General features: G+C 35.4%; 1 protein-coding gene across 5 annotated transcripts in view; it reads right to left on the bottom strand.

Moving 5' to 3' along the window:
• The window catches only part of LOC106878700 (myc box-dependent-interacting protein 1), a 122,919-nt gene extending 105,267 nt beyond the window's left edge, over positions 1–17,652 (bottom strand). For 3 of the 5 annotated variants that reach the window (XR_001410535.3, XR_008263893.2, XM_014927996.3), the window contains exon 1: positions 14,775–15,256. Coding sequence is in view for 2 of the 5 variants with exons in the window: in XM_014927996.3 (XP_014783482.1) it covers positions 14,775–14,855 (81 nt within the window). In the remaining 3 variants the exon portion in view is untranslated. Of the gene's footprint in view, positions 1–14,774; positions 15,257–17,530 lie in introns of those variants that run through there. The other 2 variants (XR_016241458.1, XM_089350597.1) reach the window with 2 other exon arrangements.
• Positions 17,653–17,912: the final 260 nt, after the last annotated feature.

The following is a 17,912-nucleotide window of genomic DNA, read 5'->3' as shown; positions in this document are numbered from 1 at the left end:
AAAAAGTGCCACACCCTAACAGTTGAGGGAACCCGTGGAAGAGGTAGGCCCAGGAAGACCTGGGCTGAGGTGGTGAGGCAAGACCTTCGTACATTGGGCCTCACCGAGGCGATGACTACTGACCGAGACCTTTGGAAATGTGCTGTGCGTGAGAAGACCCGGCAAGCCAAGTAAGATCATTGCCAGTGCCCCTGGACTGGTTCTTGTGCGGGTGGCACATGAGATGCACCATTTTGAGCGTGGCCGTTGCCAGTACCGCCTGACTGGCTCCCGTAGGATTTTCGAGCGAGATCGTTGCCAGTGCCCCTGGACTGGCTTGTGCGGGTGGCACATAAAAGACACCATTTCGAGCGTGGCCGTTTTCGTGCGGGTGACACGTAAAAGCACCCACTACACTCTCTGAGTGGTTGGCGTTAGGAAGGGCATCCAGCTGTAGAAACTCTGCCAAATTAGACTGGAGCCTGGTGTTGCCATCCGGTTTCACCAGTCCTCAGTCAAATCGTCCAACCCATGCTAGCATGGAAAGCGGACGTTAAACGATGATGATGATATATATATATACACACACACATATACATACAGGGTGGTCCATAAAATACTATACCATTATACATGTATGTGTGTGCCTGCACACAATGGTAAAAACATTCACGAGCCACCTTGTATATGACTAACCTTATCTTGGAATGTTGCATACTTGGGCAATAAATGGATATCTTATTATCTGAGTAAAACACCTAAGATAGATAAGCACACTCCCATGAGGAATTTTTGTTTCATTTACTTAATGCTAAGGAGACAGCACTCACCAGGATTCATTTAAAAGGGGCTCTGAGGGTTTTGGGGCATATGAAGATTTGGAAAGTGGTTACGGCCAGTTCTTGTCCTTAGACCAAACAGTGAAAAATTATACCAACTTATCAGTAGCAGTAATTTGCAATCAATACAATAGATTGTTCCTTTTTTGAAACATCCCATACCTACACACACAGGCCAAACTCTTCATTTAACAAAGTATTTCTCAACCAGAGAACACTGAACACTGAGTGAGGAAGTAAACATTAGTTGAAGCAGCATCATTGTTTTAACAGTGACTTTTCCATGCATGCATTGGGCGGACTGAGTTTATACAGGTAACTTTTCTATGGCCAGATACCCTTCCTGTTGCCCATCCTCATTTGTTTCCAAACAAGGTATTGTTTCCTCATAGCCAGATATATTTTCGCAGATCACTGGAAATGAATGACACTGCTTGTATGACAATGACACTCATTTACAATTATAATTTAGATCAAGGCAAGGAAACACAATCACACACACATTCACATATGATGGGCTTCTTTCAGTTTCCATCTACCATATTTACTCACAAGGCTTCGGTCAGCCTGGGGCTATAATATAAGACACTTGCCCAAGGAGCCATGTAGTGAAATTGGACCTGAAACTATGTAACTATGAAGAAAACTTCTTAACCACACAGCCACCTGTGCCTATACTCTGAAATTGATTTAGAAGTGAATTTATTAACTATCATAATTTATAAAGAAGTGTGATCTTTGATAAAAGCATGCCACTTTCATTTCGTCAAATTGTAGCTGGTATCACTTGGGTGACTATGGAAGAATTTCTTTTGATGTTATGCTGCAACCTGCTTTTGTTTGCTATCAGGAATATTTTGGGGTGAGAATTTAGAATTATCTTTTTGCATTGTTGTGATTGAATTATTTTTTATATTGTTGAACTACATTTGTATTGTTTGAATTTTGTTTGTTTTGAATGTTGTTAGGTTGGGAAGGCATGATTGTATCAGATTGTTTAGAATTTTTGCATTGCTCTTGCTATTGTTGCCATTTTAAATAATACAAAAATGAACAACAAACACCCTAAACAATCTGATACAATTACACCCTCTCATCTTAAACAACAACTTCAACAAAACAAAAAATAGTTTTTAATTGCATAGCAAAATATCCACAATGACAAACAAGCTGGTTGCAGCACAGGCTCACAATTTTTTTCTTCCTTTTTTTAAATCTTCTACTGCCACCAAAGAATGTGATGCTAACTACAGTTTCATAAAGTGAAAGTGGCACGCTAATATCAAAGACTACCATAATGAGCTTTTTTGTTGATAAAATTTTCAGTGGTAGGACTAATTAAATATTATTAAAGACTAAAATTTTACTGACCAGCAACTTCAGTTTATACTGGTTTTAATCTCACAGAAAATTAATGCCATCATAGAGCAAATTAGTAGGTAATAAATTATTTAAATCAATAACAGGATAAAAGTAAATCTTTTTCAAGAAGATTAACATGATTGACCAATGACTATTTATTATATAATTAATACAAACTTTATTGTAAAGTTAATACCAAAATCGGCAGACCTTAAGAATCAACACGTAAAAAGTGACAGTTAAATTGGTTGAATACTTCAGCTCATTAATGTCTTTATTATCAAATGCTTTCATTCTTTATTGTAGGCCAATAAATGCATAAACACCTTAATTTGTTTAATCATGCCTTCAAATTTCATGATGGTAATGAATAATATCAATGATGATAATGTGATTGAATTTCCATTTAAAAAGAATAAGTGGTAATCAAGTAGAAATGATATGGTCCCACCCCATTTAGATCAATGCCTGCAGAGGCTTTGGTTTGGTTTTTCAAACTACTACACTATTACAGACAGAATTTAGATATTTTTCTAAATCAGATCAGTGGAAGACCTCCTGTATAGTAAAATGTCAGCAAATATTGAAGTACAAAAGTACTGCAAAATGAAAGTATTCTGATTATTCATTTCCAAATATTTTTATCAATTTCTAAGCAATCAAAAATAAACTTTTACTTTCTATATATTGATTCTTAAAGCCTTCCTCACAATTTTAATTATATCATGTAATCAATTATATTTAATTCAGTATAAAAGAAACATTCTCAACTTTATTTCCTACAGAATTCACATAAAGCTAGGAAGTTTTTGTTTTTTGTTTTCACACCAGTCCTTCATTAAGTTTTATTCTTCTTCGTGTAAATATTGATATTGTGGTTAGCATCATGAAATAAATGAAAAGGGGCTGCCAATATTCATGTAAATATTTAAGATATGAAGTTATTCCCATCATTAAGAGTGAGCAGTTACCTATAAGCATGTTTATAATGTGAACAAACTTTCTTAAGAAAAAGAAAATCTTTAAGAATGATTGATCGTTTCACAATAATAAAAAAAAGTGTCTGGAAAATGAAATTTAAAAAAAAAAATCATTCTACAATTTTAATGAGTTAATTGTAAAACAAAGTACCCAACAAGAAAAAGGATTGGCTGCATCTTAAAAAATTATATAAGTAATTGCTAAAATGTACAAAACCATAGTTTTGATGAAACTTTCATCTGACTAGCTGTAGAAGAAGTTACAGATAAGACAAGCTTTAATTAAATAACTAATTCCTTTGCTGTGATTTGAAAATCATAGAATTTTCATCACAATTTGCTGAGACAACTTTACATGATAACGAATGTTATTAGCCAAGATGCAATATTCAAATACTGATCAAGAACTTACTGGAGAATTCTGATTTGCTGAACAACTGAAAACTGATACAAAATGTTCTACGATTTATAGAGCAGCGTTTTTAAAGATAAAAATACAGCTCACACAAATGTTATTGCATGTGCAACTGCAGAAGCACTTACTATGATTAGCCACCATCGTAGCTTCATAGTACATTTAAAAGAAACAGTTCCAAATATCTTTACGATTCACTGCATTATTCATCGGCAGTAATTACCTGCAAAACATCTCAGTGATGGTCTCTATGTTATATTGCTTAATGTTATGAAAGAATGAATAAGATAAAAGTTCATCAGTTGAATATTCATATTTTTCAGAAACAATGCCATAAAAATGAACAAGAATTTCAGAATTTTTACTACACTGAAGTTTGATGGCTTTCTAAAGAAAAACTGCCTGTGTCATTCTTATGATATTTACAATACTATTTCAGAATTTTTAAAGTCGTGTGATGAGAAAATGCATAATGAGCAATGAAACTAAAGGACTGTTATTACTTAAAAGGAAACAATATAAACTTCACGAAAATAAAGAGAATTATAAATACTTCTAGCAGCAAAACTATATTTTACAAAAGCAACATGGCAAGATATAATTTTCAACAATTTCCATGTATACTAATGTTAAAAAAAAATGACTGATTTTACATTCAATAAAAAACTAGAATATTCCCATTTTAGGCACTTAAAGATGATAAGAAACCCAGATTTAACCTTTTAGCATTTAAACCAGCCACATCAAACCAAAATCCTCTTCCTGTTTTATATTCAAAACAGCCAGATCCAGCATCTCACACCTGCCCTACAATACCATTCTAAATATAAATAATCATCTTATCAAAATCACAAAGCTGTATGATAATGCATGATTAGTTCAAAATAGTGAAGGCTCACAACTGTAACATCATGAGTTTGATACTTGGCAGCATGTTGTGTCCTTGAGCAAGACACTTTATTTCATGTTGTTGCAGTCTGCTCAGCTGGCAAAAATGAGTAGTATCTATATTTCAAAGTTCCAGCTTTGTCACATTGAATCTCCTTGAGAACTATGTTAAGGGTACTCATGTCTGTGGAATGCTCAGCCACTTGCACGTTAATTTCACGAGTAGGCTATTCCATTGATCAGATCAACTGGAAACACTCATCATCGTAATCAGAGTGCCAGTTAAATTCAAAACAATGTGAATACACATTACATTGAACTGAGTAATCTGAATGCTAAAGAGTTAAGAACGTTGATGAACTGAATAGATCCAAATGGGCCATAAATTTGTTTCTTTCCAAAGCACATTTTCTTCATCCTGACCTACTTAATTTCAAAACCCATATATAATTTCAATGAAGTGGGTATGAAGCATTCTAAACCAAAATGCGAAACAAATATTTTGAGTTTTGGCAAGAAATAAAATTACTGCTCATTGGTTTTCCTTTTTCCTACATAACGTTTGTGTGGCAAATGTCAAATGAAAGAGGATACTTGTAACTTTTGTCAAATATTGAAGTTGACATCAGATACAGGGTAGCTAGCATATTATATAAATTTAAAGGGTTAAATGTATTGTTCCCCCACCCCCACCCTTAAATCAGTTTCATTCATGTTTACTGTTTAAAAAATGAATTTGCATCAAAGTTCTTGGGATTTTTTCTTTTTTTTTTTCTTCTTTTAGTTACCCTATGAATGCATTTAGATAAGCTGTAGATGATGACTTTCAATCTGCACAAGAATCCTTGTTTTTCTGTAATTTCTAGGAAAATTATCTTTTATGGAATTTACTGAGAAGGTAGGTTAGCATTTACAAACATCTGGAGAGCTAAAGAAAAGTGGCTAAGAATCACTGCTTTAATATCTACACACACACATTTTTATATATATATATATATATATATATATATATATATATATATATATATATATATATATATATATATATATACATATATAGGCACAGGAGTGGCTGTGTGGTAAGTAGCTTGCTTACCAACCACATGGTTCCAGGTTCAGTCCCACTGCATAGCACCTTGGACAAGTGTTTTCTACTGTAGTTTCAGGCCAACCAAAGCCTTGTGAGTGGATTTGGTAGATGGAAAGTGAAAGAAGCCCATCGTATATATGTGTGTGTGTGTCTGCGTTTGTTCCCCCCACTATTGCTTGACAGCCAATGTTGGTGTGTTTACGTCCCCGTAACTTAGCGGTCCGGCAAAAGAGACCAACATAATAAGTACTAGGCTTACAAAGAATAAGTTCTGGGGTCGATTTGTTCAACTAAATGTGGCCACAGTCAAATGACTGAAACAAATACGAAAAAAGAAGATATATATACACAGACAGACTCAACACTACATTAACATGTTTCTATATCTCTTCTTTCCTATTTCACATTTTTGTTATGAATATCCAATCAACTTTATCCGACACAAGCTCTCTGTAGTCTTATTGTAATATCCTTTTGTTAATACCTTTTTTGATGTTTTACTAATTTTTTCCACTGAAGAGAATGGTAATACCTAATTAAATTAATTTTATTATTATTATAAATAATTTAGTTTTTTCCATGTTTTCTTACATGTTAGTATTATCATTTGAAATGATCATATGGATTAAAAGTTTTAAAAATCTCTTCTCCATTTTTTAACTGTTAGTTGGGTTTATATAGGATTTTATCCTATAATACTTATAACACATTTTTAATTTCATATATATATATATATATATGTATATATATATATATATATATATATATATATAACTGAAAGAACAATATGAATATTAAAAAAACATATCACATTAAAACATAATATATTCAAATGTCACTTTTTAATCAACAAATATGTGTACTCAAAGTACTCAATACAGGTAATAGAGTACATAGTACACTTAAATGAATTCTTTTCTCTGGATTCATGCCTCACAATCACTAAGGCATGCCTCACAATCACTGAGTCGTTAGAAAAGAATTCAATTTATATTGAATATACTATCATTTCCAGTAAACTAAGCAATGGAGTCAAGGAAAAGAGGGAAGGGAAGAGAGAAAAAGAAACATTCCAAACATTACTGTAAAACACACACTAAAATCTGAAAAAAAATATAAAAAGAAAAGGTAAGTAGGTATGTAATTAGCAAATAGCTGAATAGTTACTGGTTTGAGCATTCAGTAGACATTGGTAGGGCTGGAGAGATTGTTAAAAACTGCCTCTTTCACCAGATAGCCACCAGGCCAAGTAGTTCATGCCTGTAACAATGAGACTAGTTACTTTTTGTCCATTCAGGACTAGCTTCTTGCAAATCTTGTATGTGTGTGTGTGAACATGGAAGAGGTATAGTGGAATCCAAAACAGACAAACACAAAGCAGGCTTCATATGTGACAGATGCACTGGAGCAGTATGTACTATGAACACACTAGAAATAGATCCTCTTAAATGTCCGGATGGCCCACTTGGAAGTAATTGATAGCTTTTTTTTGTCTTTCTTTTTCCTTATGAAATGTAATTAGCAGGGGAAGTAGTTGCTCTGAAACTATAGTAGGCAGGGTAAGAACAAGCTGGAAAAAGTTCATGGAAATTCTACCACAGCTAGTAACAAAGCTCTTTTACTTCATAGTGAAAGGCGGATGGTAACACGTGTGTTAGAACTACTGCATGAAAGTAAGACATGGACTCTGAATGCTGAGAATTTGAGAAGAGTAGAAAGAAATGAAGTATGCTCTGCTGGATCTGCAATATGTACATGAATGACAAAGTACAAATGTGTTGAGAGACAAAATAGATACGAGGAATCAGATATAGTGTGCAAGGAAAAAAGACTGCACTGGCATGAACAAGCGATGCATATGGACAAGAACAACTATTTAAAGAAGTGTTGCTCAATGTGGATGGAGCTTGTGGAAGTGGAAGACCTAGGAAGACATGGGGTGAAGTGATGGAGGCTGGTTTCAAGACTTTGAACCTCACAGAGATGACAAAGGACCAGGATTACGGTGACATGCAGTTCTTGGGAAGATCAACCCACTTCAGAGAAACAGAGTCTCAATGCATAATGCCTATGTATATACACAACTACCAATCCTGCCCAACTTCCTCAAGACATTCCCACCACTCATCATCTCTCTAATGGTACTATTCAGCTGCTGCAATTAAATGACTAGAACCGCAACCTTCAGCATTTCCTCAATCCCCACTCCTCTTAGTACCTCACCCACTTCTCACCTTGTATCCTGAGGGTCCATCTGACACCTCATTACCAATATTTTTATCTCTTTCTAGTTCTACTCCAACTACTCTGTACACACTGTAAAGATGTTGGCATCAGAAAGAGCATCCAGCTGTAGAAACCATGCCAAAGCAGATACTGGAGCACAATGCAGTCCTCAAACCTATCAGATCCTGTCGAGTCATCCAGCTCATGCCAGTATGGAACATGGATGTTAAACAATAATGATGATTACACACATCCACACACACATATCTGCAGGAATGTTATAGATTTCTTTGGTACAAGGCTATAAATATATAAGGAGGTGATACAGTCAACTGAATTCACTGGTACTTATATCACATTGATGCTGCAAAGGGAGAAAAGATAAGAGTTGGCCCCAAAACTTGAACTCAAAACATAGTAGGAACAATGAATATCTCTAAGTCATTTCATGTTCTATACAACAATTTTAAACACTCCACTCCCTCTCTCTGCTACAATAATGATCTCTGCCAAAGAGTCTGGACCAGTTTAGTAAGAGGATACAATATTGACGACCTTATATTTTTATTATATATTTCGACTGAGAAGGTCAATGCAGTATGAGATGTTAAAAGCCACACTAGAATATACAGCATACTATTTTGGCATCAGCCATTATAATAATTGTCTCAACTTTAGGAATGAGACAAATAATTTTGAGGTTGTTGATTAGATAAACTTCAGTACTATACTGGTACTTAATTTTATTGACCCCAGAGGAATGAAAAGCAAAGTTGACTTCAGCAGGATTAGAATTCAGAATGCAAAGAGTCAGAACAAATACAAGGCATTTTCTTTTTAACACATTAATGATTCAGCCAGTTGGCTAACCTAATATTGGTTTCAAATTTTGGCACAAGGCCAGCAATTTCAGGGGAGAGACTAAGTCAATTGCATCAACCTCAATGCTCAACTGGTACTTATTCTATTGACCCTGAAAGAATGAAAGGCAAAGTTGACCTTGGCAGAATTTGAACTTAGAATGCAAAGAGCCAGAAAAATGCAGTTAAACAATTTGTCCAATGTGCTAACAATTCTACCAGCTTGCCACCTTAATAATAATCCTTTCTACTTTAAGTACAAGGCCTGAAATTTGGGGGGAAGGGACTAGTTGATTACATTGACCCCAATGCTTCACTGGTACTTAATTTATCAACCCTAAAAGGATGAAAGGCAAAGTTGACCTCGGCGGAATTTGAACTCAGAACGTAGCAGCAGGCAAAATACCACTAAGCATTTCGCCCAGCATGCTAATGATTCTGCCAACTCGCCACCTTATTTAATAATAATAATAATGATAATAAAAATGTCAATGGTATGTTCACTATAAATATTGATTTCTTACATTGTACAGAACCATGTCAATCCAATGGATTATTAGAGAAAACAGGCACAGCTAAACAACAACCCTAATGATTTCATTTACTTGCCACAGGGGCAACATTATAAAAGTAGATTACAAAAATAAAGGTTTACAAAGAATTAAGTAAAAAATAACCAAGCATGGAAAATGGTGTACAAAATTAACTGAGTCATTTCAGTGGGGTGACAGCTACCTAAGGCCAATTGAAGAACCTCACAAATACAAGGTTACTCTGACTACCAAAGGAAAGTGGCCTTTTCCAGTTGTACTGACCTCTTCACCTGAGCTATTCCTGCCATTCTCATCCACATTTCAGGAAATTCATGGAAGGCAGCACCTAGCTTGAATCCTCACTTTTCTCTCTAAGTGTAATTTGAAAAGGTTATCTAAAGTGCCTGTCTTTAGTCCTCTCAGTTCTATCCACAATAGTGTCTTTTCTTGTGACCACAAAGCAAAAGAAAATAACCTTCCTTCTTAGCCAAAAGAAGACAGCAAGCAGTCCTCTGGATGGACTTAGCTGAAAGCTGCTTTGATTCTAAATGCAAGACTATCTATTCAAAATAACTCCCTATGTTAGCAATGCACAAATGCATTCAGAATGGTTTTATCACCTTATCTCCATCTCAGACCCAGCTAATTATACATTACCTGTAAAGTTTATCCCAACTGGCAATGCTCCCTTGGATTTCTGGAAGCTGTCCATAGCCCCTTGGCTATGAACAGCTTCTAGTATCAGCTATTTAGTTAATTTTTGTTGATGTCCAAACTCTATAAAACCATTGATGCTCTTGCCTGCCACTAATTGTGTACAGAATACACAGTTGAAATAATACCAACCACACTGGCAAAGCAATAGAGAATTGTGAGTGTGTGAAACATTCCAGGTGCCAGGCACAAAATCTTGGTCATTGCTTGACCAAGAGCAACAAATAAGGTATGGAGGAAAGGCACTCAGGATACATGACAACTCCCTCGATTTGTCCAATTTCCAACTGACACTCAAGGATCAAGCCCTCATACCAAAAAAAAATAAATAAATAACATCTTGGTAAATGTTCTTAAGTAGCTACTTAACTGTCTCATTGTTATTAAAGTTAATTTGACATTTCATTCGACCGGAAATTTATAGTATCAGAAGACAAAGGAGTTGACTGAACCAACTGTATCACCACAACAAAATTATGTAAAGAAAATCCTTACTGGTGAATTTTATGGTATGTCCTCAAGGAGAGGATTTGATTCAAGGTTTCTATGTATCCTGATCCTCCTTGAATACTTTTCCTTTATCATTATTGGTGCTGGCCTGGCTAGCTCTTATGGTACAGCCCCACACATGCTAGTACAGAACACACACACAGACATTAAAAGATGATGATAATGATACTAAGTACAAATGCTTTACAATATTTAATTTCAGCTTCCACGGTTTCGAGTTCAAATCCCATCACAGTACATGCTGCACCCTTACTCCTAGGATTGATAAAATAATCAAGACATATGCTGAAGTTGATTTAATCAACTGCACCCTTCATCATTGGTTTTATAGCTTCATTTTTCATACTAGTAAAAGTTTACAAGACTTATTGACATAGTATTCTAAGGCCAGATATTGTTCCCATTGCCTACCATTACTTGATTTTTTCAACTAAGGTATATTTTATTCTGCCAACCATCTCACATCAGAACCACTGAACTGATGAGACATGGGACACATTGTTAATAGGAACTATAAACAATTACAATGTTGTACAGTGTCGATGGGAAGACATGTAAGAACAACAGTCACATACACAAATATACAGTGTGTGGGTGTGTGTGCAGTTTCTATCTAACAAATTTTACTTGCAAGGCATTGGTCATCCCAAGGCTACAAAGAAGACATTTTTATCTAATGTGGCATGCAATGGGATGGAACATTAAACTACTTGGTTGAAAAGTCAACTTTGCAAGCACATTGTCAAGCCTGTGTCTTTCCCATCAAATGTTCACCATTGTACCAATGTCACAGTGCTTCATCATTCAAGGGTTGATAAAATAAGTATTGGTCAAGTAGTAGTGTTAATCTAATCAGCTATACATTCCCCACAACAGCATAACTTTGTATCTAAGTTAAAAATTTAGATGCATTATTAAAAGTAATAATAGTATTAAATTAACTGTAAGCTTAATGAGATAGCTGCTTTTTGTTACATAACTCGCAATAAATAACATCATTTATTTTGTCTTAAACTGAAAAATCTTCCTCACAATCAAAAAATATATTGTTAGTTTCGGCAGTGAATTGGCAAAGTCATTAGAGCATTGGACAAAATGTTTTGTGGAATTTGTTCTGATTCTATGCATTCTTAGTTCAAATCCAGCCAACTTCAACGTTTATGATTTTGGGGTCAATAAAGAAAAGTACCAACCCAAAGCAGTAAATCAGCAGAACTAAAAGGACATCAAATCAGAGATACCTTGCAGTATCTGTTCTGGTTCTTGGCATCCATCATCATCATTTAACATTTGTTTTTCATGCTGGCATGGGTTGGATGGTTACACAGGAGCTGGCAAACCAGAAGACTGTGCTAAGCTCTACTACTGTCTGCTTTGACAAGGCTTCAACAGCTGAATGCTTTTCCTCACACCAACCATTTTACAGTGTACTGGGTGCTTGTCATGTGGCACCAGCATCAGTGAGGTTGCCAAGTAACTTGCAAGACGAAACCCCTTAACTGAGACGGGAGTAGATTTGAAGGAGGTGTCTTTGTGCCAGGTGATGAGAGGCTAGAGTATGATAGAGAGATAGAAACATGTCTTGCAGTAGAGGAGATACACGGCTACTCCAGTTAGAAAGAGAGAGGGGAGAAGAGAGAGAGCGCGAGAAGAAGAAAAAGGGTGAAAAAGGTGTCAGGCGGACACTCAAGTTTCAACGGGGTGTGTGAGTTCAGATATCAACACAGAGTATAGATTTACTCAGCTAATACCACCACCTGGCTCTTGGAGGTCCTTTGAACAAGTCAACGACACTGCCTTCTCGCCTGACTAAAAAATATATACAATTATAAAATTCGGCGTAAAATTTGAGAGGGTTGTCAACTGATGGAACAAAAGAAGGGAATTCATTTATTTTTCTTTCGAGTTGAATATTCACGTTTCTTTCGTACACAATCACACCATCTTCTTTCCTTTTGCGAGAGGTAAGTTTAGCGAGATAGCAATTACAAATTGACAGATGAAAAACCACAAACATTCCTAAAGCAACCACCTACACACACTAACACATAGTGAGCGCCTCCAGCATTGAAATAAACTCGCTTTTAATCCTTTTCTTTTCCTGTTGTTCCGAATTTCGTTTTTGATGACACAATCGACCAGAATAAAATCTACATCGTGCGGGAACTTTTCATCCCTACCCGGGTAACATGTTTCGGAGACATTTTTACAATATCTGCTACTGACTACTGTATGAACACCACACCCTAGAAAACTATTTCGGATGACATTTTGAGGTTGTGAAAATATGTTTGTCAAAGTAGTAGTAAATGTAAGAGTTTTGTTAAAAAGGTTGGAAAAACTTGACATCTCAGTCAACGCACAGACAACAATGTAGCGTCTGTGAAAGTTCATGTTTATTCATGAGTGTGCATGAGAAAGGTAGGGATAAAATGTAAGCATGTGTGTGTGTGCTTGTATACAAATTTATATACGCAATAAAGATATGTAAATATGTGTGAGTGTGTGTATAAATAGACAGATCGATATACACACACACTAACTGTACATCTGAGGAAGTAGGCGCGCATATCTGCGCCTACAAAACTTTAAGCAGTATGGAGCTGAGTCAACCTGTTATTAAATAGAACTTCGTCTAAATGTGTTGACTGCTATCTTCTTTCCTTTTCCCATCTACTACTGCATTTGTGTGTGTGCATGTGTGTACACACACACAAATACAACGCATAAACCCACTTATACCATATATTGATTGTCGATGTATAAACAATGAAAACAAAAACAAGATATAATTTAGAAAAAGAACTAATTGTGTAATACTAATAAAGACGATTATATGAATTATCCCTTATTTATTTGCGTCGTTAGCGACATTGGATTATTAGGGATCAATAGTTGTCTTACTCATGATGAGGCTGGGTGGTGACACAGATCGATGATCTGTGTACGCAGAGGAAGAAATTATTATAAAATTAATCATCAAAGATTTTTTTTTTAACATCGAGCTTCGTGAAGACACCCGAGATTTGACACACTAGAATTATAACTGAATCAATCATTACATATCTTATGAGTTTAAACTTTAGCTTGAAACAACATAAATTCCACCCGAAAATATAAAACTCATTATGTACGTTTGCTGCTTTCTGGCGGTAAAGGAAGAAATAATAATAATAATAACAATAATTTATTATCATTATTAAAATTGTTGTTACTGAAACTGTTTTATATACGCTGTAAATGCCCTTGGGAAAGGCATGAACGTCATAAAATTTCTTCCTTTACAGTTTAATGAATTTAAAGCGTCTTGTCATGTCGATATAATAAAAAATTATTTTCTTAACTTCACGTTGCATTATATATATATATATATATATATATATATATATATATATATATATATATATATAATACATACATATATATATATAATACATACATATAAGAGGGATGACCACTAAGTGGACATCGATTTTGCTAGAAATAGACCACCTATATATAGGTATGTGTGTATACACAACCTTTTCGTGTATATATATATATATATAATGACGACTGTTCGTTTTTTTTTTTTTAGTCTAGGATTGAACTTACTCTAACACACAACTCACGAATGTATATTATACATTTCAAAATAGAAGTTAAAATTTCAGTAAAAACAAATAATAATAATAATTTATAGATTACCCATTGTTTATAGTTTCAAATGCATAATTTCTTTCAATGTTTGTTTCAGTAGCAATTCATATAGCCCCTCATTTTTCTTTCGATAATCATTAAAGTTATTTATCAAGATTTCATATTTTGTTCAGTAGTAGTATAGTTTTCGATGCACAACAATTATAATTTAATAAAACTAGAAAAATTAAAATTATTTTGAATCATATATAATTAAATAAAAGGGTGACTTCTTTTAGACTGATATACTGCGCTCTATAGAAAATATATACTATTTGTCGTCGACATTTCAAACTTTTGTTTCATTCTAAACATGTAGAAGTTAATAAAACTACAGGTTTGTGGAGACTATATATTTCAACAGTATTTTATTCAATTCACTTCGGTGAAGATAAACATTTAAAAGTTTCTCAACCACTTGCTGAAAAGAAATCCTCTCCTTAGTGTTTGCCCACTTAACACGTCATATAAAGTGTTGCCAAAAAGGAAGGAAAAGACACGTCGGTGATTCCCTGCTGTCTTTTGTAGTAAAAGTAAAAGAAATAAAAACGAGCAACAATAAACTGACAAGCTCACGAATGTGTTTGTGTGTATCTGAGAGAGGGGGATAATAACATAAAACATTTTTTTTTTTACACGTGGCTTCGTGATTATTGAATCCGAATAAATACAAAATATATTTTGAATTAAAACAACTTACCTTTGCTTTTGTTCTGACCAGCCTTTTCTGGGCTTTAGCTAGAATCCCAGCTCCACCCTTGGAGTGATGAGACTCTGCCATGTTAAGATCCAATTGACAAGTCGAAAATGCCAAGTGTTACGTTCACCAAACGACAGAATTAATCCAACTGAAGAGAAATGACTGAAAGCGGGAGGGAGAGAAGAAAGGAAAGCATCAGATGATTTATCACGAAGGCAACTGGTTGTTATGCGAAAGATCTTAAAATAATAAACAGTAAATAGAGCAATTTTTGTTGTTTTTTTAAACAACAATATCTCCCTCCCGACAGTTTTTAGCGAACAATTATCATTGAAGATAACCAATTATAATCTATCTTACAAACAGTAGCAATATTCAGTGGGCCGCAAGCCAAGTGACGAGTGATATATTTCAGTCAATGCATGAGAAATGACTAGCCATATGCAGCAGCCATCTGAAAGCACCTGTGCCAGCGGACGAGTGATTTAACCACGAAAACATTACACGTGACCTCATCTTCCGGTTGCACGAAACCGGGTAATTAGAATAAGGTGATCAGATGGAATGCAGTTACAACGCAACAAAATAACGGAATTGTAGAGACGATGCTTATTAACAGTTTCATGAGAACAATTAAATTTGAGTGTATATGTCGATTCTCTTCACCTGTTCACGCAGAGCTTTCTCTGTCACTAAAATAGAACTATAACATTCACATCAGTGATCATGAGGTTTTGCTATTCACTTTCGCAAAGCAAGGTAAGCAGCTACATCAGAAGAAACGGTAGAGCTTAATGTGTTTAGTTGCGTCTCTTAATCCGTGTTCCAATCTCACTTGAAATTTGTGATCTTCCTGCAAAATGTAACAAATAACATCATTTGCTTGTTATTTCTTAGATAGAATTTTCCTAATCAAAGTAAAAAAAGTAATACACAAACCCTCCAAAGTCTTCTTAAATTAATTAGGAAGATGTGTAAAGACAATTAGAAAAGGTTTATAAAGTTAGTTTTTCAGTTTGAATATTAAAAGTCAATAGTTGTGGGAAAGAGAATAGCATTGGAATGCAATTGTGAGGAGGAAAATGCATGACCCAGAGAAAAGGTAGTGAAACAGGAGGAGAGCAAAAGAAATAGGAGGGAGATAGTTGTTGTTATATAGTTCCAGCTCGGCAAGCAGATCTGTAGCATGTAGGTAGTTGGTTAAATGACTTTATGCATTCCACGGATCCACAGTTCCAAATATATGATCCTTGGTTGCACATTGGGCTCCTCCTAAACTTTACACTGTTCTCTTTGACTATAACACCTCCCTATATCTAGACATCAGCAATATAGTGAATCACTATTACATGAGCTTTCATTCCTGTTCCACACACCAATCAACTCAACAGTGCTGGTAGCTCTACTCTCTCTCTCTCAGCCTTTTTGCTACTCCTCCCATTACAGCTATTGACCAGATTTGGAGTCACTAAAGAGGTTGTACAATGCTTCCCCTTACCCAACCTAGACTTTCATTGTGCCTCTACTCAGTTGATAGCACAATAGCCACTAACAGCTAAAATCTGTCTCCTATTCCATCTCAGTTAGTGATGGCTCAAAGTTCTGTTTTGTTATATCCGTTCCCATTGTAGCCACTTCTGCAAGACATCATGTTTTTGTTTTACATTAACATCCAAGCACCGGTCACTAAATCTCTGACAGCTATAGTTTAACTACTTTTTCTGGTCACACCCACATTCAGCTGTTCTATTCATTTAACCCTTCCTATTTTACTATAAGCCATAAACACCTCTTTCAGTCTGTGAAAGTTTTTTTTCACTGTGGTTTCTATTTTTCCTTCATCTGATCATTATTACTTGTCTCTGAATATAATCATCATCATCATCATCATCGTTTAACGTCCGCTTTCCATGCTAGCATGGGTTGGACGATTTGACTGAGGACTGGTGAAACCGGATGGCAACACCAGGCTCCAATCTAATTTAGCAGAGTTTCTACAGCTGGATGCCCTTCCTAACGCCAACCACTCAGAGAGTGTAGTGGGTGCTTTTACGTGTCACCCACACGAAAACGGCCACGCTCGAAATGGTGTCTTTTATGTGCCACCCGCACAAGCCAGTCCAGGGGCACTGGCAACGATCTCCCTCGAAAATCCTACGGGAGCCAGTCAGGCGGTACTGGCAACGGCCACGCTCAAAATGGTGCATCTCATGTGCCACCCGCACAAAAGCCAGTCCAGGGGCACTGGCAACGATCTTACTTGGCTTGCCGGGTCTTCTCACGCACAGCACATTTCCAAAGGTCTATATATATATATATAAATAATTTAGAGAAAAACCAACTATTAACAAATTCAACAATGAAAAATGACATTCAAAAACATCTAGAAAAACAAATATACCTCAAAAACCCTATTCCAAAAATCAATAAATTACAGAATCAATAAATAGCAAATAACAGTAAAAGACTATGTGCAAGAGATTTTAAATATAATTGAAGTATTCATTAGAGATAATTAAAAATATAATAACATTTTTTCTGGTAATAATTTTGAAGTTGGTTATTCTACTTTTAATAAATTTAAGCTGAATAAGTTTTACAAAAACAAATCTAATAATTATTCCAATAATAATAATAATAATAATAATAATATAGACCAGAATATAATTAATTGTACATCTCGCAATCATGAGTGCAAAAGCTTAACCACTAAGCTATGCATGTGCGTTCACAAAGGATTGAACCTAGAAAGTTACCTTCCGAGGCACAAGTTTGGGCAAGGTTGTTGATAGAAGACCAGCAGTGACCCATGCATACCTGCCTCCCCTTTTCATGCCCTTGATGTTATCCAAGCTGTCTAATATATCTGGCCAACAACAATCTATGCCTCCACTCCTATGTTTATTTTGTGTCTATCTATCTATCTATACCTATCTATATTTATTTACCTACCAATCTTTCTCTACCCTTCCTCTCTCTCTCTCTCTACCCTTCCTCTCTCTCTCTCTCTACCCTTCCTCTCTCTCTCTACCCTTCCTCTCTCTCTCTACCCTTCCTCTCTCTCTCTCTCTACCCTTCCTCTCTCTCTCTCTCTCTCTCTCTCTCTCTCACACACACTCTCTGGTTATTTAACACCAA

Source organism: Octopus bimaculoides, chromosome 4 (assembly GCF_046866305.1).
Source record: "Octopus bimaculoides isolate indiv1 chromosome 4, ASM4686630v1, whole genome shotgun sequence".
NCBI classification, from domain to species: domain Eukaryota; kingdom Metazoa; phylum Mollusca; class Cephalopoda; order Octopoda; family Octopodidae; genus Octopus; species Octopus bimaculoides.
Note: the sequence above shows the minus strand (reverse complement) of the source record. Positions and strands in the feature narration are given on the sequence as shown.